Genomic DNA, 22,409 nt, shown 5'->3' on the forward strand with positions numbered 1-22,409 from the left:
AAGTCGGTCCTCGACTATTTGTATGCCGAATGGCCGCCAGTTTCCAAATATCACGTGGTGGTTGTGAGGTTCAAACGGGGACTCTCAACGAGAGAACCCAAATTTTCTACAAGTTGGATTAAATTTCTGTCTCGGTGACTACACGAAAACCAATGAATTAGTGTGGTTTCATCGTTTTCTCAGTTACCAGGGTAGCTGTCAAAACAACCCGTAAAAATTTGTGTAGCCGAGGAAAAAGATCCAAAATCGATATTTCAGATGCCTCTTCGGATACACCGTTCTGGTATCTTGACGTTTTGTAGATGTGTCTCTCCAAAACTACACGGGATATAACTACCTATCCTTAACACATTCAACCATTTGTCCCCTCCCTTTAATTCAAATTACTCTTCTGTGAACTAATAAGAAGTCATAGATTTTTGTAAATTATTAAAATTATTAAAATGTTATTCTATGTCGACCCGTAAAATACCTACATGTGTATCTCCATGATAAAAAATATATTCAGCCATGTAGATTTTTTGTTTGTTTGTTACTACTGGTCACGGTGCTCGTGAACTTTTTGTTGCTTCAGAACTCTCACATCTGCTTGTTCTATCGAGATTAAATTGGAGAGTGAAAGCAGGCAGATGTGAGAGGCGAGGAGCGATAAAGTGTTTTAACACACGAGCACCCTGACCAGTAGTTATAAATAATCTTTATGTCTCCTTGATCTAAAGGTTCAATACGATGCCGAGAAAGGAGCAATAAAGTGACAAACACAAGTATGATGTTCGAAACTTGGCCGATGTGGCTGAAAATTTGTTTTATTACATTCCTGGTCAGTATGCACTTAAAAGAGATGAAAAGGGGGAGGCTAGCTGGTTGGAAATATTTGTAATAGAGACGTTAAAAGATGCAACTATGCAGATATGTATCCAATAAAATAACAATTAAACCAATTACTTAAATAAAATAGGGAATGTGAAATCCAAAGACGTAGAGGAAGATAAATTAGATAGGCAAGTGTAAGTATGACACGCAATGAACTTCTGGAAATAAGTTGGCAAACGATTACAGTGTAAAGTAAAGAAGGGCTTCTTTAGGTAAGTTTACGCCCCACAGAGGAAAGAAAGGAAAGGGAATGGGAGGGAAACGAAAGAAAATACTCGTGCCCGCGACGATCAATGAATTATGTTTACAACTAACTCAGATATTTCTGAGCTCCCACAAAAACGTAATTGGATAATGTGCAATAAAAAAAACTAAAACGACGACACGTACGTCGACTTGTTGAATTGGAAAATAAGAGGGTCATTTCTTTTTCTGGGTTACTCAATGACGAAAATAATCAAGAAAACGATTGCTTACAAAACACACACACACACATCCCAAACCTTGAAGCAAACTGATGGACGTATCTTGGTATAAAAATGTAATTTTAAAAACGCTCATCTTTAATGCTTAATTTTTTATGAATATTGGAAAGTTTGCATTCTGCAGTTTTTGACTTTTCAGTTTATTTCAATGTGTACGCGTAGTTTAACATGTAACAATTGTTGCCATATGTGGTGCAAGCAACGCGTTCAAGGACACCCCTGGCAAATATTTATAAACTGCTACTCTAGCTAAGAGTCCCTGTCAACAACTGTAATCCGAGTATAACTGAATAGATAATTTTTAAATCATTCATTTACAGGTAGACATCCAAGTCAACTTATGTCCAACTGGAGGATATCAGTTCTTGAAATGTTGCCGCATCCACCCCCACCCCCTCACCCGGTTCGCTATAAATTTGTGTACACGGTAAATGAGGTGACGGAATAGTTTTAACTGTCCGGTCTCGGAGTGCCCTTTCAAAAAGATACTGTTTTTCAGAATTTAAGAAATAAAATTGGTGTTTCATTTAATCAAGGCGTAAACAGGCACAGAATGAATGAGAGAATGCCATGCTCAATCGACCAAGATAAAAAATGGTCATTCGTCTCTGGCGGACATGACCTTAAAAACCGTTCAAGCATTACTTCTGAAGGCAACTTCATATAAAAAGTGCCCTTTTGACGTTTAACCCGCCAAATATGTACCCTTAAACGCACTTGATATTTAAAATCACACATTACGTTCTCAGACTGTGCCACAGGCTATATGAAAATTTATTTATATTTACTTCAATATTATTCGTAAAGACCAGCTCATGATTTTTCATATCTCAGTTATATATTTCTCTTCATTTATTAATTTTTAAATATTGTGCTGGTGATGGAAACAGCTTAACAATTCAATACAGTTTATCATATGAATACTTTTTATTTATCATTGCTGAATTTCAATCTGGTTTAGGTGAATTAAAAATTAAAATATGTAGAGACAAGACTAAAACTGCAATAATTTGTATGCAATTTTTATCATAGGCTTTTAAAATCAATGTTGTAGACGTATTCATTTGAAGAAAGGGTGCATGTTAAGTTAATAGGCTGACGCTTTCACTTAATAGGTAAAGTAAGATCAAATAAGTAAAAGTCCATCGAGTTTTGAGTGCAAGTTTGAGGTAGATAGAAACGTGAGGATCTATTTCCTTAGTAGAAATTCTCAGACTGTGCCACAGGCTATATGAAAATTTATTTATATTTACTTCAATATTATTCGTAAAGACCAGCTCATGATTTTTCATATCTCAGTTATATATTTCTCTTCATTTATTAATTTTTAAATATTGTGCTGGTGATGGAAACAGCTTAACAATTCAATACAGTTTATCATATGAATACTTTTTATTTATCATTGCTGAATTTCAATCTGGTTTAGGTGAATTAAAAATTAAAATATGTAGAGACAAGACTAAAACTGCAATAATTTGTATGCAATTTTTATCATAGGCTTTTAAAATCAATGTTGTAGACGTATTCATTTGAAGAAAGGGTGCATGTTAAGTTAATAGGCTGACGCTTTCACTTAATAGGTAAAGTAAGATCAAATAAGTAAAAGTCCATCGAGTTTTGAGTGCAAGTTTGAGGTAGATAGAAACGTGAGGATCTATTTCCTTAGTAGAAATTAATGTAGAATTCGAAATTAATATTGTCATTTTACGAGAAATGCCGTCACATCAAAAGTACTTCGAGCTGATGACATAACAGGTACGTTTTTGAGGTGAAAATTGTGTTTTCGAATACAAGCAGATCTACCACAACTGAACTACTATCAACACTGTTTTAATACATATCTAATCACAACTATAACAGGGGCGGATCCAGAGATATTTTCTGAGAGTCTTCCAAATTATATTTGTTGATCCTTCCTCCATTTTTGACCGTCTTCCGACAGAAAAAATTAGATACCCGTCAATGTAAACTTGAAAATCTGACCGTCTTCCGGAAGATCCAGAAGACGGCCTAAATCCGCCCCTGTATAATTACTACAATTTACCTGTTAATATCTGAATTAGCTTACAGAGTTACTTACTTATTGGAACTTTTTTACACCAAATAAACAAAGAAGTTAAATTGGCGATAAATGGCGGAGCTTAAAAGTAGAAGCGCGTGGGGCAGTGAATGAAATAACAAAAAGGGAACATTTTGCTCTGTGTTTAATTCTATTGCACTAATATGTAGATAAGTAATTTCCATACACGAAACGGGAAAAGTTATTTTGACCAATTTGGGCCATTTTAACGAATGGCCTTGCATCTACCTAAATTTATTTGAGAGTCGAGAAGTGTGGAAGTCGTTTTCGTGTTAGGAAAAGATAGGAAATGTAAAAGTCACATGTAGTTTTATTTGACTGGTAAATTCCACAATCAAATTGTAAATTCTTTCACGTTTAGCATCCACATGCAAACTGAATTTGGGTACGATCCAAGCAAGATGAAATGCAAATAGTATTTTGATTTTTAATTGAAAATAAACCTCACATACATTGCCTAAGAAGAAAGTATTGAATGGTGGAATGGAAAAAGTAGAATAGAATTTTTTTGTGATTACACAGAAGATGATGTAAAGAAAATAAGTAAAGGAGTGATCCAGTAAGGAAAATGGGATAAAAATACTCTTGTATTTGTACGTAAAGTTAGTCGGTGAATACATGTAAATGTTTGAAAGCTTCAACTCAACGTTATCATCACTACAGCATCAATTATAGTTAAATAATTATTGTTAAATAATTATATGTACCAGCAATGTGACCTTAGATTATACAGATTGCGGGATTTTATGGGCATTAAAAGTAATTGCTATTAGATACATCAATTGAAGCACATATTTTGATTAAACCAGCTGCATTTTCAAGCAAATAAATAATGGAAATTTAACTGAAATGTCAAACAGCATGCCAACTATGGGCCTACTTTTATTATTTGTTTAATTGCTTAATTATCTCGCAGTGCAGACTTTCACCACTGTATATATTCACATATCAACATAAAGTAGCACTATCCATCCAAATCCCCCCATGAACTGCACTGCTACTTGCAGCCAATATATAACAAAGTTATTAAGTTCATCAAAATTCAACCTCTGCCTCCCCAGAAGGATCAGAAATATAGTCAACTTGTACTGGAACCTTATGAATAAATGTATGAACAGGAATCCTAGCCCAAACAACAGAGTCACAGTCACTAGAGCCATCATGGCGAGTATCCCTGAGGTGAAGTATATCATAAAACGCAGATGACAGAAGAAAAGGGCCTTCTGTAGGAAGAAATCGAAAGGCGTGCTGTTGTTCTTTTGTGTAAAGCGCAGGGCATAGGTCTCTGCTGACTGCAAACATGTTGCATGTGGACCTGTGAATGAACGTACTCTCCTTGGCACGGGGAACATTGAAGTACATGAGGGACGTCCTTCTTCCTCGAATTAACCATGTGAATACCAGCAGCGTACATCAGTATGAGAACCCAAGGGCACTTGTTCTATCTTTGAAATTACCGGTAGCAGGTGAAGCGCAGGTTCCTGGTCAAGTTACATTCTCTTCTAAAATAGTTCCTATTAAACTGAAGCTATTGGGATTACTGCTGTTCAGCTGCCATGGATATACCAGCATGCGCTTGTTCTCTTCTGTAATATATTTATGCTGACCAAATTTTAGCAAGTTGCACAACAGCCCTGAGAAAAAAAAAGACACCCAGATCAAATGGATAAAAAGGAAGTACAGTATGACACAGATAAGCAAATTTAACAGCTCACAACAGTAAATATTTATAAACTCTGTAAAGATCATTTACAACAGTGCTACTAAATGTATGGCAAACTTGGAACTCTGTAACATTTTCAGATGAATTATTATACCAGTAGACCATATGTGTTTAACTTGCCTTAAGGAATTAAGTCTGTATTAAATGGATGCATCATTGATCTATAGTTTATCTTTGGATTGCAGAGCGTGTAGTACAAATAAGAAACAATTTGTAATCAGAACGCTCAAACAGACCCAACAGGGTCTGTGCGACACACCAACACTTAATTACTTCAGTTTTCAGACTTAAACGCTTCGGACTTAAAGTACATACGCCTACATTAGTGATTAGCCTGTAAATCCAAAAAAATGAGGCAAACCACACAGGTTTCAACGTACCATAACTCTACATTGAATGCAAAGTGCTACAAAGACCCAGATTCTTTTCACAGGCAAAATATGAGAAAGCACACATAAACATAACTTCATCAACAAACTCCAGTCACTTTCACTTTCTCATTCAAGCATTTATGGAATACTTGTGACTTGCGTTTCTGGGTTTCTTCGAGAATCAGGACGACCCACTGAGGTCAAAGTCGTAAAATGTGACATGCGAATGTCGTGTTTTTAATTGATAGAAGGTATTTTTAATTAAATGAGGTATTCTTTATAGGCATTTATAGTGAGACGTAGAGTTCTCTTATCTGGAATCACGAGGATTAAAGTTGACAACAACGACTGCAAAAATGTAAAGTACCTAAATACGAAATCGAAAAGGGCAGAGAATTAACTTCGATACAACATGGCTGGTGATCCAGGTACCGACTTGGAAGATTTATTTGATAAAGCTGCCAACTTTCTCAAAAATATTGCTGGCAAACTTGACAGTGACAGATTGCTCTATTTTTATGCACGGTTTAAACAGGTAACATATGTTTACATTCTTTCCTCGTAAATTCACTTCACAAGTACGGCAACTTACACGGCAGGTATCCTTACTGTAGTTTAGTTTTCGGCCTTACAAGTTTCATGCTAGGTATATATAGAAGAAATAGCCTCATATACATGTAGGCCTGTGATACAAAGTTTTGAGGATATAGATATCCACGTTTTTTTTCACATATATACTATATTATTTGCGATTTAATTATTGTCCTTTTGAAGTTAAATGCCACTTCACGTACGCATCAGTTTGGATATTTATTCCTCTTAGGCTCCTTTTCTTCCAGCCAACCTAAAACCAGTAGCTAGCATGTAAGGCCAAAAACTGATGCAAAGTCTCACAGGGCTGTGCAGAGCCACTGCTAGTTGATGTGCTACGAGTTACAATATTTGATCTCTGGGCTTAGTTAACCATCCAGAATTCATGGGGATGGTACTCGTATTTCATTAACTTATTAAGATTTACTATATTTGTGTTTGCTGTGATCTGTACATGTATATTATCCATTGTGAGCATCAAGTCAGTGGTATTAGGTGCACAGAATAAAACAACATTGCTTTATATTATTCATATTCTAGTTATTAGCAGTTACGTTATGTACAGGTATATGCCCTGAGAAGTAAATTGATTCATTTATATTTCAAACTGTTGTAGACTAAGGAAGGTCCATGCAACACATCTAAACCAGGTTTCTTTGATTTCCAAGGCAAACAAAAATGGTAAGTATATACATAGATACTTTGCCACATTATATTTCTCATGTACATAGTGTTGTCAGTTATTTATTTATCACCAGAAATAAAGAAAAAAATCATCTGAACATTACTTATTGTCCCAAAGCCCTGGTGTTTTGAGGAAAAGTGAAATTTAGTGTAAACAGATTTTATAGTGTAATTAATATTGAATTTTAATCCATTAGGGAGGCTTGGAAACAGCTTGGTCAGAAAAACAAACAAGATGCAATGCGGGAATATGTAAATGAACTCACAAGAATAGAACCAGATTGGCTTGAAAAGGTATGCAAAATACTGTATACACATGGTACTTAATACTTTTGATATGAGTTTTTACTAACATGCTTGTTAGCATTAATGCAGGTTGCCAAAAACTTTTTATTTGTTCTAAAATTTTGTTCAAAGTGGAGCAAATTATAGGTAATAAAAGGTCCCATTCAGAATAGGTGACTAACTAGTTCAAGGTTCAAACATGGCTGACCTACTTGAATGCTTCCCCACAGGATATCTATTCAGGGGATTAGATGGCAAGCTTTGTAGTGGGTCCCCATATTTGACCCTCGGACTAGTTAGTCCCCTCTTCTGTTACAAGAGATTTCGTATTATTATGTTGAATAAAAGTACTAATTGTAAGAACATTATATTTTTTCCCCTTTCTTTATTGATATGTCTAATTCCAGTGTGATACCTCAACCCCGCAGTCAGGCAGTGCATTTGGTGGTGTTGTAGTTTCTACCATGCCCAATCCAGACTCAGATCTCAAAGATGAAGAGAAGACAATATTTGATTGGTGTAAGGAGGGAGATTTAGAGAAACTTACTAAATCTTTGAAAAAAGAAGGGGCAGATATTAATGTAAAGGATGGAGAGGTAAATATGAATTCCATTATCTTCTGATAATTTTTGCAGCAGTAGGATGATCTAAAAAGTAATATGTATCACTAAGCATGACAGTGGGAGATATTTATGCACATATTCAATGATAACAGTTTTCCAAAGGTTAAAGCATTCTGGGAGTGGAACAAAGCAAACACGTATTAACTTACTGTTGACATGAAGGTTAAAATAATTATGAAACTTTTTCATCTCTTCCATCTCTCTGTAATTCTAGTGTCCATGTATTGATTTAGCTTCTGTCAAGCTTGCTTTCTCACTTTCACTGACACACTGAGGAACATACTAAAGTATTCATTTGTTTATTTTCTCAGGGAATGTGCCTTCTTCATTGGTCCTGTGATAGAGGGAATGAAGAAATTGTCAAATATCTACTTAAACAGAAAGCAAATCTCAATGAACTGGTGAGTTTAAATGTAGAAGGTACATTGTGGCATTGAAGGCATGAGTGAGGGGTGTGACTGAATTGCGCAGTACACTGCAATACAGCGCAATACACTTGATAACACAAATCCAGTTGCAAGTAAACACAGGAAAGGGTAATCTCAAATAAAATACGGTGATATAAAAGCAAAATACAGTACATAGTAATTAATATTGCTGATACAACTTGACAAATCGGCACAATTTTTATATTGTTTGGTCAGCCGCCATGTTGGCGAGTAGCTCTTCTTGGCCAGTAACATATCCAAGAAGAGCCACTCGCCAACATGGCTGCCAACTGGACAATATAAAAGCCTTGCTGATTTGTTAAGTTATATCAACGATATTACTTACCTAGTAATATAGGTTGTTTTTATATCACCCTACTTTGCTGGGAATGGTCATTTCTTTTGAGTAATTGCAACTGGATTTGATTTTTCAAGTGTATTGCACTGTGTTGCGCTGTATTGCGGTGTATTGCGTGATTTTGTTTGCACACATGGGTTTGTGTATGCATGTGTATGAAAAGACAGGGGCTGACATGAAAATGAATAGGTATTTTCTCAGTTATAATTACTAGTACATTAAGGAGTGAAAAGAACTTAGATGGGGCAAGTTTGCCAAACCTTTTCTTGTTTTAATATATCTCCTGATTAATCTTGTGATGTGAAAATGGTATTCATATTGCTGTTAAATTTTTATGTTATTTTGTAGGATAATGATGGTCAGACCCCTTTACATTATGGTAAGTAGTATTGGTAGTCTAAAGATTTCTAAAGAGCCTGGCCTTATGCTAAGCACTGTGGTATTCTTAGAAGTTGTATTCATCGTTAGGTCTGTCCATGAAAACCTTAAGGGATCTTGGATATTAACGAAAAAGTCCAAAACTAATGCAGCTAATGAAATTTCCTATTAACTTAAAGAAAAGGTCTAGCAAGCCAAACAATTTTTCAAAGTTTGTAGTCACAGTGTAACACGAGTGACGTAATATCAGCGTTTTGAGGCTAAAATTGTATTTTTTTTAATCAAGAATTTCTCTTAAACAAAAAGCCCTATTAATACGATTGAAATAGCTATCTGAAGGTTAGCACAAACTCCATTAAACTCTGTCAGGATTTTCTCTTTTTATTTTTACTTTTGATTTTATTTTGATAAAACGTGAATTTTACGAAATATATATGGACCTTCCAATTTCAGTATTAATAACTTCAAAAATAAAAGGTCAATCCAAAAACCAAGACTCAGACGACTAGATATTATACTGAAACAGAGACACATCAAATTTCATGTCAATCTGACAGTTACAGAATGAGATATGGGGATTGAAGTTTAGACTATGTTATCAATCTTCAAAGCTGAGAAATCGCTCCTAAACCATTTTGCTCAGGTAATTGGGCTATTTAAGCAAAATAATTGCACCTCCACCTTACCTGTTATCATCTTGTTGATCGGGAAGGTCTATACACCATTACGTGTTAAAATTGGGTTGTTTGTTTCTATCTAGATGCCAGAAAATCTTACTTTTGTACGCAAACTTATTCGTACCACGAAAGTCGCTCTTCCCTGGGAAATGATTGACAGCTGAGTAGGTCTACCTACTCTCGTTTCACTGACGTAATTAATCATAATTGTGCCTGACGCAGTAGGAGTCTGTGCACTGTCTAGGAAGTGTCTAAGGAAGCGCTTACAAACAAAAAGAGGATTACTTGGTGTGCCAGCAGAGGACAATGCCACCCGTCGTGCGTGGGCGCCGCTCTACACACCAAGACGCGAAAATTGAGAAAGTAAAGCAAGATTTACTCCGAGAAATGGCCGAATGTGGGTACGTATATGCCATGATGCCACAGAGTGCCAAGACCGTAATATGCGAATTTGAAAATGTTTTGGGTGGCAATATTACTTTAAAACTTGCTTGCTATTACAATCTTTATTGTGCATAAAATGATTGCCTAACGATTTTTTTCTGACAACCCCAGACGTTGTACGAATACTAAGCAGTTCAAGTGTGATCTCGAGTCTTTACCGCGGGGTTTCTCCATCCACCAGAAGCACTCTCTTTCAAAATTCTCTTGCTTTCCTCGCTCATCCGTTTTCTCACGACCTTCTTTCTTCCCATGACTGTGTATATAACTGTGTTCTGCTTAGCTGACGTAAGACTTATGAGCTGCCAGGGCACGCGTAACAGCTTAAGAAGTTAGACAACCATTCTTGCCCCGCCCCCCATAGTAACGGTGCTTGACAACGGAGGCGGAGCCTAAAGCCTGCCACCCGTACCAGTCAGGACAGGTAGAAAAACTCGTCCAAATGTATATTTTTAGTCCGTGTTTCACAAATATAACTTAATTGAGTATTAGATACAAAATTGATTATTTCTAACGTATAAAAAACTAAAAATCGAGTTTTAGACATATTTTTAATATCCTAGACCCCTTAAGGGTTGGATAAGATCGTTTAAAAGATTATCATTACAATAATCGATATTTTAAGGGTAAGATTTACATTTTTTAATATGTCTTTTTCTCCATTGTGTTTCTTTTGTTCATTTTGAATATTATGTAATTATGAAACACTTAAACATTATTATATTTTCTCTCATTACAGCTGCATCTTGTGAGCATATATCAATAGTGCAACTGTTAGTGCAAGCTGGAGCAGATGTCAATATTCAGGACTTTGATGGAAGTAAACCCATAGATACAACAAACAATGCAGACATTCTAGCTATACTGAACAAGAATTCTTAGTTTTGGGCTTTTATTTTGATGCCCATTTTTGATACGTGTAAGTTGCAATAGGTAAAAAAAAACAAAAAACTCCATGTACAGCTTTTTTCACACAGAATGCTTTGTGTGCCCAGCAGGCCAACTCCTTAATTGGAATTTTGCCAATGTCAGTTTTCTGGCGAGAAGTAAAATTACTTCGAGAAGCTCTGGGGCCACAAAACCCAGCACATCACGCACTGGGTTAACAGTGAACAAGAAAAGTGGATTACAAATGAGGATAGGGAAAGGAACTCACCATTCCACCAAAAGGTGTACCAGTGTCAATCTACCATGTGCAATGAATGTTGTGCTGTCATAATAAGCATGGGAACAAACAAGATAAAGTCAAGGAAGCAGTGTTTAATAAAAAGGGAAATGAATCATGAGATCCACAATAAACAATTCTCCACAGCGTATTGTTTACTGTATCAACAATGCTGCAGGGCAGTTAGCTGATAGCCATTGATGTTTATTTTTTATTTAGTGAAAATCCAGTGTGAACATGAACTTAAGGTATCGCTCAAAATCTGCAAGGCTTACTGCGGAGTACTCCAGTTTGTAACTGACAAACTTTTGTCATTGATACAAAACTTTTGGTTCCTTTGTCTTGTAATAAAGGAAGTTAATAAATAAACCAATCAATTAAATTAATTAATTAAATAGATAAATACTATAATAATAATAATATTGTTTTAGGACTTACACGTTGATTGAACATTCTGAGTATAGGAGATATTTTTTGCAACATGGGGGGGGGGGGGGTTTAAATAATTTGAATATGTATGCCAGTACGATGGATTGATAGATTAACAATATTACTTAAACCGTACGTCAAGTCCTCCAGACACATTGCACCTTTTTACTTTCAAAATATTTACTCTGTGCTGAGATACTGGGATGGATGGTACAATAAATAAGTAAAGTTTGCCAGTTCTTTTCAAAGAATGGCACTGTGGTATGTTCAAGTTCTACTCCATATCTGTGAAGTGATATGTTGAACTTTTTAAGGGATTTTTGTTTTCAATTAAACACTGCTATCAGTGAAAAGCTTTTTAGTTATAAAATGGTGTGGACGACAGTGGGAAAGTTCTACGCAAAGTAAACAAATAAGGACAACGATGATTTCCTCCAAATCAATAAATACATATAAAAAGCTGAAAAAAGGGACGTGTGTACTGGGTCACAGATTGCACATTAAAATGCGGCAATAAATTTACTATGGTCCATAGGACTAAGCTATCTACGACTCTCTGTTATGTCTTGCACCAAGAATACATTCTTGCTAGCAGGTGCATAAATGTTTATTTTATCTACTGTTTTAACTTTCGCAAGTAATTGCTTCGTGAGCAATTTTATTTTAAATATTTTTTAATATCTGAGATGTCTTAAAATACCGAAGTAGTATGTTACCACAGGGTGCAGTGCGTTATATTAACATTGTGCGACCTTTGTTAAGGTACATGATATCGGATTATTTTATAATCCAAGTAGGTTATATAATCTTCATATGTAGATAAATCCTGACGCAGTCTGTGCATTTCCTCACAGCACAGCGATCCACCCAGTAAAGGTGCAACATGCTTGCCTTTTGCGTTTGCCTCGTGGTATTTTTCGCTAGTGTCGGGGCAAAAACGCCCTTCATGAGCGAGTATGAGTTTTCCCGCCAAAGAGACGAGTTGATGGCCAAAGAGTGGATGTTTGCTGGGCACGCGATGGATCTTACTGATGTAAGTCTACAGTTATATTTATTCGACCATTTTTATCTTTTATGTTGAAGTTTTGTTATCCCAAGCGATCTAAAGAAAGGTATTTTTTCTCATTTTTAAGCAAATGTTACCGACAGCTAGGTAAACTTGTACATTCTGTACATGTAATGATTAACAAAAGCACACCCAGCAGGCATAGTGACATCGGATCAACGTTGAAAACAGATTGGGCCGTTGAACTACCTAAATTCAACATCGACTTACTGTTGACCCAGCCACATCAAAATGCCGTCATAAAGTGACGCTGATTCAACGCTAGCTCACTATAGACACTAAACAATTATCACTTTTACTTTAAAGCACCGTTTTTCATATTTTGATAAAATTCGCTACAGTATTGATGTCTATTTGATCTTTTCCGGAAGCAATGATCAATAGAGCATCATAGATGATGGTGGGGTATTCATTATAATAGTTTATTTAGGCTTTCATCACATGCTGGTTATTGCGGTAACGACAGTCCGAAGATTCTACAATTCGCACCGCGCAAGATTGGTCAGGACTGTTTTAAATTAATGTTTGAATGTAAAACAAGCCTGAGGTGGATTATGCGGCACTGTTTTTGATGTTAATAGGCTAGAACTAATTATTACCCATGGCAACATATATACCATGCAGCTGCCGTAAATCCATTTTAATACATTATGTCATATATAGGCCTTCATATAAACATCGTATCACGTTTTTAATAATTAATAATACTGAATCTACATCGACTCAATAATATATTAAATTACGGCCCACGTCTAGCATCACGACCCCCAAAATACAATCCCATCCTACGGATCAGAATGCTGAGTACTCAAAGCTTCCGATCGAAAAATGTGTGAGAGTTTCGAAATCTGGTGCTTCAGGAGACTCCTCAGTATCAGCTGGAAGGAAAATAAACCAATGAAGAAGTTCTACACAAAATCAACTTTGAGGAGAGACTTCTTAACATCTTACAGAAAAAGAAACTTTCATTCATTGGACATCAACTTAGAAAAGATAACTCACTCCAAAAAGGACTTTTGATGGGATCAGTGTATGGGCAGAGACGACGAGGGAGGCCGAAGACCAGACTTGGAGACAACATTAAAGAAACATGTGGGATGACCATGGTAGATACAGTGAGAAAAGCGCAGGATAAGAGGGAGTGGAAACACGTTGTGCAGGGGGCATGTTGTGTAGGAGAACAATGAACTTTTCATAAGTGATGATGATGATGATGCCATATTCCAGCTAAGAGTCTGGTAATTTGCCCTCTTGATATGTTCTTTTAAAGAAGTTCGACATGAAGATAACTATGCACCTTTTTTTGGAATGATGATTGGAGCTTGGCTATTTTCTCAAAATAAACTACCGAATACATTTCTTTATGTATGTATACCTATATGTACAGTATGTATATGTTTTAATAGACGCAAAACTTACCTGGCAATAGATAATTTGTTTTCAATATACATGTATTATAATTTGTATTGATTCTGCTGAGGATTTCATCATGAATCAACTTAAAAGCTGTCTTCCTGCCTGCAATGCTAAGAAACAAGCAGCAATATAAGAGAAAATGTTGATACTTGAGCTGGAATAACAGTCTGTGTGCAACAAGAGTAGTGGATAAATTGGTCAGCACAAGGGATACTTAATATCCTCAGTTACAGTGATAACCAGTAGCTGGCAACAGCAAGGCTTGGAATGTAATTACGCACCAAACATCAGGGATGATTAGAATATGGTGTATCCTTTGTAAATATCATTGAATAGAATAAATAACATTCTTTTCATAGAAGGGGCAAAACACTTGGAAAGATGGCTTAAAATATAATATAAGATGCTGATAGACATAAATTCATTGCTAACTTGAAAACAATTCATTTTAGCTTCTTTAAACTACTAAAAATGAATTTATTGACTCCCAAAACCCTTTCTACGTGTATCACGCATGGTCATTAAATGAAAAATATCTGTGATTGAACTTAAAGTTTTAGCAAATTAAATATTCAAAACGGCGGTCCTGGAGCCTATAATTAGCGATAACCAGATGGCAGACAATCATATTCTGAAGCGGGGGACTCCCCTTTATCCAAAAAACACCACCATAAAAATCCCCAAGGGAGGATGGGGGTTGGCCCATTGACTACAGAGAGAACAGCCGCTGTTGATTTCTCAATAATTGATATTTCGTAATAAAATATATCCAACTTAAATATATCAAAATATTATAAAATATTTAAGAAAAGCGAACAGCCCAAGTGCCAAATTCAAACAATGGCCGTGGTACATGTGCTAAAATGTTCTGAAATATTCAAGGTGTTGCTTAACATATGGGCATCGATATAGGGTTGATGTTATCCGGTATTTTCTGTTTATGATTCACTAATTCATTTATATTTCATACGCCAGGATGAAAAGATCGTCGATAACTACCTGGAATACTTGAAATGGCAAGAGTTCATGGCTACAAAAGACAGATTCCCGCCTTCTGTAGGATTGGAAAGCGTCCTCGATCATATCGTCAACTCAAAAGTTTTCAAAACCTTGAAAAAATTCCCAAAGGGTGGAAATATGCATTTGCATGAAAGTGAGTAAATCCTTTCACATAATTGAATATTAACAGCGTACCCAAGCTTTCAAATTACATGATCCACTTTATGAAAAATTTGTGTTGTCATCTTGTAGATGTCTATTTTCCGCAACTGGTAAAATTTATTTAAAATCATGTCTGGATTAGAATTATTATTATTTGGGATTAAGATAAAATCTTACTAACCAACTAGTGACTTCTACGCGATACCATATGTTCGACCATCGTATGTGATTTTTTTTTAGACCATGTTCTCAGCAAAAGCAAAATGCTTGACATCGTTTATAGCTCGGACGACTATGAACATCTCTACGTTGCTGTAAATGTCTCTAATAATTATAAATGGCGCCTGGATTTCTTTCTTAACCCACCACAAGGTAATACATTTCATACTACATGTAGTATCAGTGATTCTTAAGAGATTTATAGACATATGACTTAAAATACTTCAAACAAAACATACAAAATATAGCGTTGGACAATACAATTTCATTCGTTTAACTTGTCAGTTTTATCATTTGGTACATGTAAGATAAATGTGATAATGGCGACCACACCAAAATACACAAATTCATCATTTTACTTGTTTAAAATGTCGAAGTGGCTGCAAGGGGTGGGGTTTAGAGCCCATTAAATAGTAGTACTAGTAGGGGGCCATATTTTCGCTCATAACAATAAATGCATATTGTAGATGTTTCCTTAAGATGTTACTAAATATGGGAAAAAGATACACAGTGTTAGGATTGTTTTTATTTTTTATTTTTATTTTTATTTTATTATTATTATTTGTATTTATTTATTTATTTATTTATTTATTTATTTATTTTATTTTTTTGTCAAGGATGGGAAAAGGTGAAAGGAAATCCAAAATACACCAAAGAAAAACTTCTGCCACACATGCACCTGTTGGGTTCCATGACGGAGTATGCTAAAGAAAACCCAACTAATAGCGGTCAGAGATGGAAGGAAACGAACCCCATGTTTAGCAGACTAGGGTCAAAGGTCATCGCTAATGCCAACATAAAGGAGAAGTACCTGCAGGTAACTTGACCATCATCAGGGCCTAAATAGAAAAGAGCGGTTTACTTTTTTGCTCTTTTGTCCCTTAATTTTCTTTGTGTTTTTATTTGACAAATAACAAAATGCCTGATACAAACATCACAATTGTACCTTTCAAGACTTAAATATTCATATTTTGAGATTTTTAATATAATTGCAAAGTCACGTATTGCTCTATTTACATAAAATTCAAAATCCTAAATGCTAAATCCAATATGGCTACAGGCACATAGACATATATGATGATGGCACCAACAGAAAAAAAGAAAAAAAAGTGTCTGTCCTGGATATGAACTCATCAACGTGTTGGCAAAACACGCTATCTACCTTAAGAAACTGTCACGTCTAGTTGGTATACGTGTGGGAAAACACGAGGAGACACAGATGTGTCCGTTTTCATGTCCAGGGACACCGGATGGCCTACTTTTGAGAAGGTTTGGGTTGTGCGGAGATATAGGATATGATTAGAGACGCTGCTTGGTTATATACTTGGGCAGGGGGACAAGAGTATATACCTTATACCCTGCTAATCAAGGCCATTGTAGACAAAGTATAAGTTTTAGTTATTTGGAAAACGTATGAATTGAAAGTAAACCGTTATATCAAAAAATCGGGAACAGGATTTGGCTGTAAAGTAAATCATCTTTTCACTGTCAATCAAATAGAAAAACTTACTCCGATCACCAAAGAGGTCAAAATTGTTGTTAAAACGTCTAAAACACCTAATTTAAAAGATCAGTGCGTTCATCAATGAAAAAGGATAGTTAACTGAGAGGTGGACCTCGTCCTCAATACAATCAGATTCAGAATAGCCAATTTTTCATATCGTTCTATTTCTCTTCACAAAGGTGCCATCCCAAGTCTCGCCAGCCAGCACCCTACAATGCTTAGTGGACAAAGTTGTCTTTTTTTATATAATACTACTGATTTACAAAACTTGTTTGAACAATCCAAACAAACACAAATTAAACTATTTCAACGCTGTTTTCCACATATGTTCAGATTCCATTATCATTTCATTTTAGGGTATTTTGGACGCAGCTGTCGAGGAGAACGTTCAGTACTTGGAGACACGGACCTCAATCTACGGCCGCCTATACGTTCTAGACCCTGACCCAAAATACACCTCCAAACGCGGAAAAAGGTATATCGATACCTCGGACGGAGAGCTCGAAATCCAGCAAAGTATTAAAACGATCGATGCATTCATCAAAAAGAATCCCCACTTTATTGGGCTACGTAAGATAGCAAATTCGTTCAGGCGTAACACCATGAAGGGAATGTATGCCGACATGGAGAAGGCCGTGCGTATGCATCTCAAGTACCCCAACTACATCGCAGGCTTTGACATGGTTGGAGAAGAAGACAGGGGAAACTCCCTCCTTTACTTCATGGAGGACTTCCTGAAACTCTATGACAATGCTACGGGGGAAAGCCGCGTCCCGTTTTACCTCCACAACGGTGAGACCAACTGGCCGGATGACTTGCTGACCGCCTCGAACGCAAACGACCCCGTCGGAACGCTACAAAACACTTACGAGGCGGTTCTGCTCGGTGCTAAGCGTGTCGGACATGGACTAGGCTACTTCAAACACCCATATCTCCTAGACTTACTGAAACAACACCAGACTGCCATTGAAGTGTGTCCAGTTAGTAACCAATTGCTAGGCTATACGGCCGATCTGCGGAACCACCCAGCGATTAACTTCATTCGAATGGGCGTACCGGTTATACTTGGTGCGGATGACCCTGCAACTTTTGGCTATAATTATTTCACTGCAGATTGGTACGAAGCGTTTATGGGATGGGGACTTCGTCTGCCAGACTTGAAGAAGCTTGCCATTAATTCTCTGCACTACAGCGCAATGCCAACGAAAGAGAAAGCATCTGCCATAAACGAAAAGTGGAAACCGGCCTATTCTAAATTTATTGCTGACATTAAGAGAGAGGCCTGCTCAATAGATTTCAGCAACACGACAAACGAGCCTTTCATCGCCAGAATTTTCCCTCGAGAAGGTCCCATGAAAGCTTCTTCCAAAGTGCACGTGTTTGGCCGAAACTTCGAGCAAGCTATTTGCCAGGGTGTTGTCTGCAAGTTTGACAATACAGTAACTTCTGGGTCTTACGTTTCTGGCCAGCAGCTTTCTTGCCAAGTACCGGACTTCAAGTCTCTAGGTAAAACCGATGTTGGCGAATCGGTTTCAGTGAGGCTTAGAGTGTCTCTTGACGGTGGCGCCACCTTTCGGTCTTACAGCAGCCAGTTTACGTACGTTTCGCAGCTCAAGGATGGCACATCGGAGCCTTTTATTGGTTAAACGTATATTATTCAGGAAATTCGAATCAGAAAGGAAAAGAACCTACAAAGTGACTGGACAGTTATAATTCAATTTTTGCACATTTTGCTAAAGTATCGAACGAATAAAATACCACGTAAATCAACACCGGCTTGGATTCTTCTGATTAAGCCCCCATCTCCATCAGTGTGGGTTTGATTAACACCACTATGTGAATGTGCGCTTATACAGTAACACAAAATTTAAAATGGTTATTTTGTTACACTGGCAACAACGATCTTCGCCTAGTTTTTCAAATTATATTGCATGGAAATGCAAAAGGTTGAATAAACTGTTTTAAAATAAAGGACTAATGTTTTACTGAGAATAAGGATTTTTATTTTCTGATTTTGAATTTTTCTTTTTAGATTCATTTTTAATTCCTTTTTTGTTTGTTATTATTATGATGATGATTATTATTATTATTATTGCAAACCCATAATGGCTGTTAAACGCACCTATCAGGGATTGAAGCATAGAGTTGACCAGCTGAACAGTTGACTGAATAAAAACTAACTCTGTAGCTATGAATTCTTGCCATTTGAGATAATCTATAGTTGTCGACAATTCTGTCGTCCTGATGTGAATATGTGAAAAAATATAATAATAAGTTAAGCGATAACTCATCCCTACCACTCCACCATCTGCCTATAGTGCCAATGACGCCCCCCCCCCACCCCCTCACTTTTTCTTCCTCAGACTCCCCCCGGGCCAAGTTTCACTTGAAGCTTAATATGAAACGCAAATTAAAATGCCGACAGTCTGCGACATCTATAAAGACATAAGGTATTCAAAGAGATGAACACAAAATCAAACATGTTAAAGTTGATTTCACGCACACCTTAAGGTTTCTTACAAAGAAGTTTTCAACAGAATACAGTATTCATTTGTTTCTCATTTGTATGACAGGATGCATGGATTAAAGTCAGTCTGTTCATTGCATTTTCCTCCAAGTCGTCAATGAGAAAACAGTATAGTTTAACACACTGGTAGAATATGCTTTTAAAACAACCCACTGTAGTTCAATAATTAATTTACTTACATTAGCATTCCGCATTTTATTCAAATTTATGCATGGAAATCAGACATTTTTACGGGCGCATCGTATGCCTGACGTAGGTGACGACTTACCATGGAGATTTTGAATAGTAGGAACCTTACGCAGCGCTACTGTAGGCTTTTCACAGGGGGCTTTAGCGGATGGGCGTACGCAGTTCCTAGTGTTCAAAATCTGTGTGACAAGACTCAAACACTGGATGACAAGTAATCACTTTTGTCCGGTATATATACTGGACACGGCGCACGTTTCACCGCAGTCACGCCAAGACCACAGACCAAGTCACGGGGCGACCACAGTAGCAGACTGGGACAACATGACCGGCATCGTCGACAGCTCCACACCAAAGCCTGACAGCGAATGCTACGCTATGGAGGGCGACGTCGGGTGTGCAGACCCGGAGAACCAACGGCCTCTGAAACTGAAAATCAAGCCAAACAAGGCTAACAAGCAGGGATGCTGTAAACGTTGCTTGGGGGGCGGTTTCCTCAAGTCGTGCTACACGTATACGGTTACTCTGCTCCTGCTACCGCTTATCATGACAGTGACGTACATGTCCTACACTTGTAATAATGAAAATGTAGAATACGGCGCTCAAGGTAGGCATGCGTCACATTGTCTTCTAGGTGTTTCAAAGTCGTATTAAGGGAAAATTGATAACAGGTTGAAGACCCCGGCAAGATGGTAGGCAAATATGCTTTGGAAAAGAGCAATGCTGACTTTCAGGCAATATAGTTTGTCTAAAGAAGAAAGTGAGTTACTAAACGAAGTTTAGCCAAGCGTTAACTTAGTCGAAGATTGTTCAAAGAATCATAAAATAGTGTTATTTTCATTTTAAAGACTAAACGCCGGTAAATATGATTTATTTTTCAGCCGATATCGTCAGCTGTGCTGACCTGGGAGCAGGGATGTTCTGTCCAGCCAACTGTCAATCTCCCGTCTACTCAGTATGTCCCCAAGGTTACCAGGAGAATGGACTGCCCCCAGCCATTCTCCGATGCCCCCGAGGAACTGTTTGCTCCGCACCTAAAGAGGGCGTGGTTGGGTGCGTGGATAAAGGCGCCTGCTATAATACGGGTAAGGCATGTAACGTGTTATTCGTATCAAAGTTTATAAATGACTTTTAATATAAAGCAGTTTTTATTTTGCTTCTTCTGAATAGAATGTGATTAAAAAATGAGAGTAAAAATCACAAACCTTTTTGTTTCTGTTCATTTATGAATCAAATTTCAAAGATGTGTAATTGAACACCATTTTATTATTTCTCAATTCCATTCTGTTGATGTCTAAATTGTCGTCCATTTACTGAAATTTATGTGAATAAGTGTTTCATTAACTTCACATTACCATAGGTGGTGGCGCTGTACCAGTAGCTGCTCCGCTCCTTAACCGCGTGGATGTTGACCAGGAACGGACAGGAAAACCCAACAACAGCCCATAAAAAAGTAGGATCGATGGTCAAAGAAAGTCGACCTTAGTTATAGAACGGGACAAGAATTAGCAGTTAACATTGCTGGATTCATTAAATCGTCGAATCGACAAGAAATACTTTGTAGTATATCTGCACAATAATCATCACATTGATTTCGATAGGGGCCAGATGCTTCTTTCAACTCATAGATCTCAACTTCATTGTTCACTTAGGCCGGTATATTTCAAAACTGTCTATAAAGCTCTTTGGTATTTGACCTCTGCTGGACTTATTGTGCCAAGGTTGCCATATTATGAGCCTTTGGCATGAGAATAGCTAAATGATTAAAATGATTGACATTTAAAGTAAAGAAGTGAGAATTGGACGCTCGGGATATTAAAATTAGCCTCATGATGAACATAGATATATCTACAATTTTTCTCACATTTAAGAACTTGATAGTATTCTGTTGTTGCTGTTTTCCCAAATTGATGCACATGTATGCACCTTGTGTTATAAATTTGTTATAAAAGCATAAAAAATGTCTTCTTTTTTGTATTTAAATAAGTAATGGATTTAAAGGGAGTCGACGATTGGTTTAACTAAAAGCTGGCCTCGCAGAAATGTGCAGAAATAAAACCTTTACAAAAATGATGAGTACGTTATCTTAAGGAAATTTGGCCCTATTTGGGGCGAACAGTAAATAAAAAATACTTTAAAACAATTCTCCATTACCACCGCTTCCTTCGAGAAATAAAAACGACGTCGAACAGTTGCCTATACGCTTCTAGCCAATAACACGTCTCGGCAGTAGTACTACTTGTAGAACAGAAATGGCGAGAAAGCGATCGAAAAAAAAACTGAGCTTTTTTTTTTTATAAATTTGATTTAAAAAATTCATCATTTTACATTCATTTTCTCAAATGATTCTTATTAGGTATATGATTTGGCATTCATGAATAAAAGAGACCAGGTTTCAGGAAAAATAAATCTTTTAGTTATATTACCATACATAAATCGGTAAAACCTCTTTGAAATTTTCGATTTATAATGCCGCTCCCCCCCCCCCCCCCGTGGGTAATGGGCAGCTGGGGGGGGGGAGCTTTAGAAAGTATGAGAAGGTTAAGTATACGTTAGATATACCAACCAGTATTAGATATATCAAGGCAGTAATCTTAGAAAGGGGATCTGAAAGAGTGGACCTTTTTATCCCTTTGTTTGATCCAGCTTGGAAAATGTCGTAGAACCTAAATAAATTTTGATAAAGAGCGAATCGTTTCCGGCCAAAAGGGCGTTTTATTTTTCGACCCCAGTGAACAC

General features: G+C 36.8%; 4 protein-coding genes across 4 annotated transcripts; 3 read left to right on the forward strand and 1 right to left on the reverse strand.

Annotated features, from left to right (window-relative positions):
- Nucleotides 1-3,545: 3,545 nt before the first annotated feature.
- On the reverse strand, nt 3,546-5,752 carry LOC106166911 (transmembrane protein 250-like). Its single transcript, XM_087009471.1, has 2 exons — nt 5,542-5,752; nt 3,546-5,072 (listed from the first exon to the last, which is right to left on the reverse strand). Exon 2 carries the CDS (start codon nt 4,788-4,790, stop codon nt 4,380-4,382), a length of 411 nt encoding a protein of 136 aa, XP_086865597.1. The 5' UTR covers nt 4,791-5,072; nt 5,542-5,752; the 3' UTR covers nt 3,546-4,379.
- Nucleotides 5,753-5,906: 154 nt separating this feature from the next.
- LOC106173498 (acyl-CoA-binding domain-containing protein 6) lies at nt 5,907-12,136 on the forward strand. Its single transcript, XM_013554639.2, has 7 exons — nt 5,907-6,067; nt 6,740-6,804; nt 7,005-7,101; nt 7,500-7,688; nt 8,027-8,116; nt 8,850-8,880; nt 10,737-12,136. Exons 1-7 carry the CDS (start codon nt 5,945-5,947, stop codon nt 10,877-10,879), a joined length of 738 nt encoding a protein of 245 aa, XP_013410093.2. The 5' UTR covers nt 5,907-5,944; the 3' UTR covers nt 10,880-12,136.
- Nucleotides 12,137-12,412: 276 nt separating this feature from the next.
- Nucleotides 12,413-18,727, forward strand: LOC106173475 (adenosine deaminase-like). Its single transcript, XM_013554613.3, has 5 exons — nt 12,413-12,624; nt 15,049-15,226; nt 15,475-15,606; nt 16,071-16,270; nt 17,314-18,727. The coding sequence occupies exons 1-5, from the start codon at nt 12,475-12,477 to the stop codon at nt 18,601-18,603; spliced, it is 1,950 nt and encodes a 649-aa protein (XP_013410067.2). The 5' UTR covers nt 12,413-12,474; the 3' UTR covers nt 18,604-18,727.
- A 1,192-nt stretch (nt 18,728-19,919) lies between these two features.
- Nucleotides 19,920-21,740, forward strand: LOC106173500 (uncharacterized). The gene is made up of 3 exons (XM_013554641.2): nt 19,920-20,277; nt 20,552-20,755; nt 21,031-21,740. Exons 1-3 carry the CDS (start codon nt 19,995-19,997, stop codon nt 21,117-21,119), a joined length of 576 nt encoding a protein of 191 aa, XP_013410095.2. The 5' UTR covers nt 19,920-19,994; the 3' UTR covers nt 21,120-21,740.
- The last annotated feature ends 669 nt before the right edge of the window (nt 21,741-22,409 follow it).

This window comes from Lingula anatina, chromosome 3 (genome assembly GCF_051362555.1).
Source record: "Lingula anatina isolate TDL-2025a chromosome 3, LinAna3.0, whole genome shotgun sequence".
In the NCBI taxonomy this organism is placed as follows: domain Eukaryota; kingdom Metazoa; phylum Brachiopoda; class Lingulata; order Lingulida; family Lingulidae; genus Lingula; species Lingula anatina.

Coding starts and splice junctions, on each gene's coding strand:
- LOC106173500 (XM_013554641.2), top strand. CDS start 19,995: ATGACCGGCATCGTCGACAGCTCCACACCAAAGCCTGACAGCGAATGC. Junction 20,278..20,551: donor TGTAGAATACGGCGCTCAAG/GTAGGCATGCGT, acceptor TTTATTTTTCAG/CCGATATCGTCAGCTGTGCT. Junction 20,756..21,030: donor AGGCGCCTGCTATAATACGG/GTAAGGCATGTA, acceptor ACATTACCATAG/GTGGTGGCGCTGTACCAGTA.
- LOC106173475 (XM_013554613.3), top strand. CDS start 12,475: ATGCTTGCCTTTTGCGTTTGCCTCGTGGTATTTTTCGCTAGTGTCGGG. Junction 15,227..15,474: donor AAATATGCATTTGCATGAAA/GTGAGTAAATCC, acceptor ATTTTTTTTTAG/ACCATGTTCTCAGCAAAAGC. Junction 15,607..16,070: donor CTTTCTTAACCCACCACAAG/GTAATACATTTC, acceptor TTTTTTGTCAAG/GATGGGAAAAGGTGAAAGGA.
- LOC106173498 (XM_013554639.2), top strand. CDS start 5,945: ATGGCTGGTGATCCAGGTACCGACTTGGAAGATTTATTTGATAAAGCT. Junction 6,805..7,004: donor TTCCAAGGCAAACAAAAATG/GTAAGTATATAC, acceptor TTAATCCATTAG/GGAGGCTTGGAAACAGCTTG. Junction 7,102..7,499: donor AACCAGATTGGCTTGAAAAG/GTATGCAAAATA, acceptor GTCTAATTCCAG/TGTGATACCTCAACCCCGCA.
- LOC106166911 (XM_087009471.1), bottom strand. CDS start 4,790: ATGTTCCCCGTGCCAAGGAGAGTACGTTCATTCACAGGTCCACATGCA.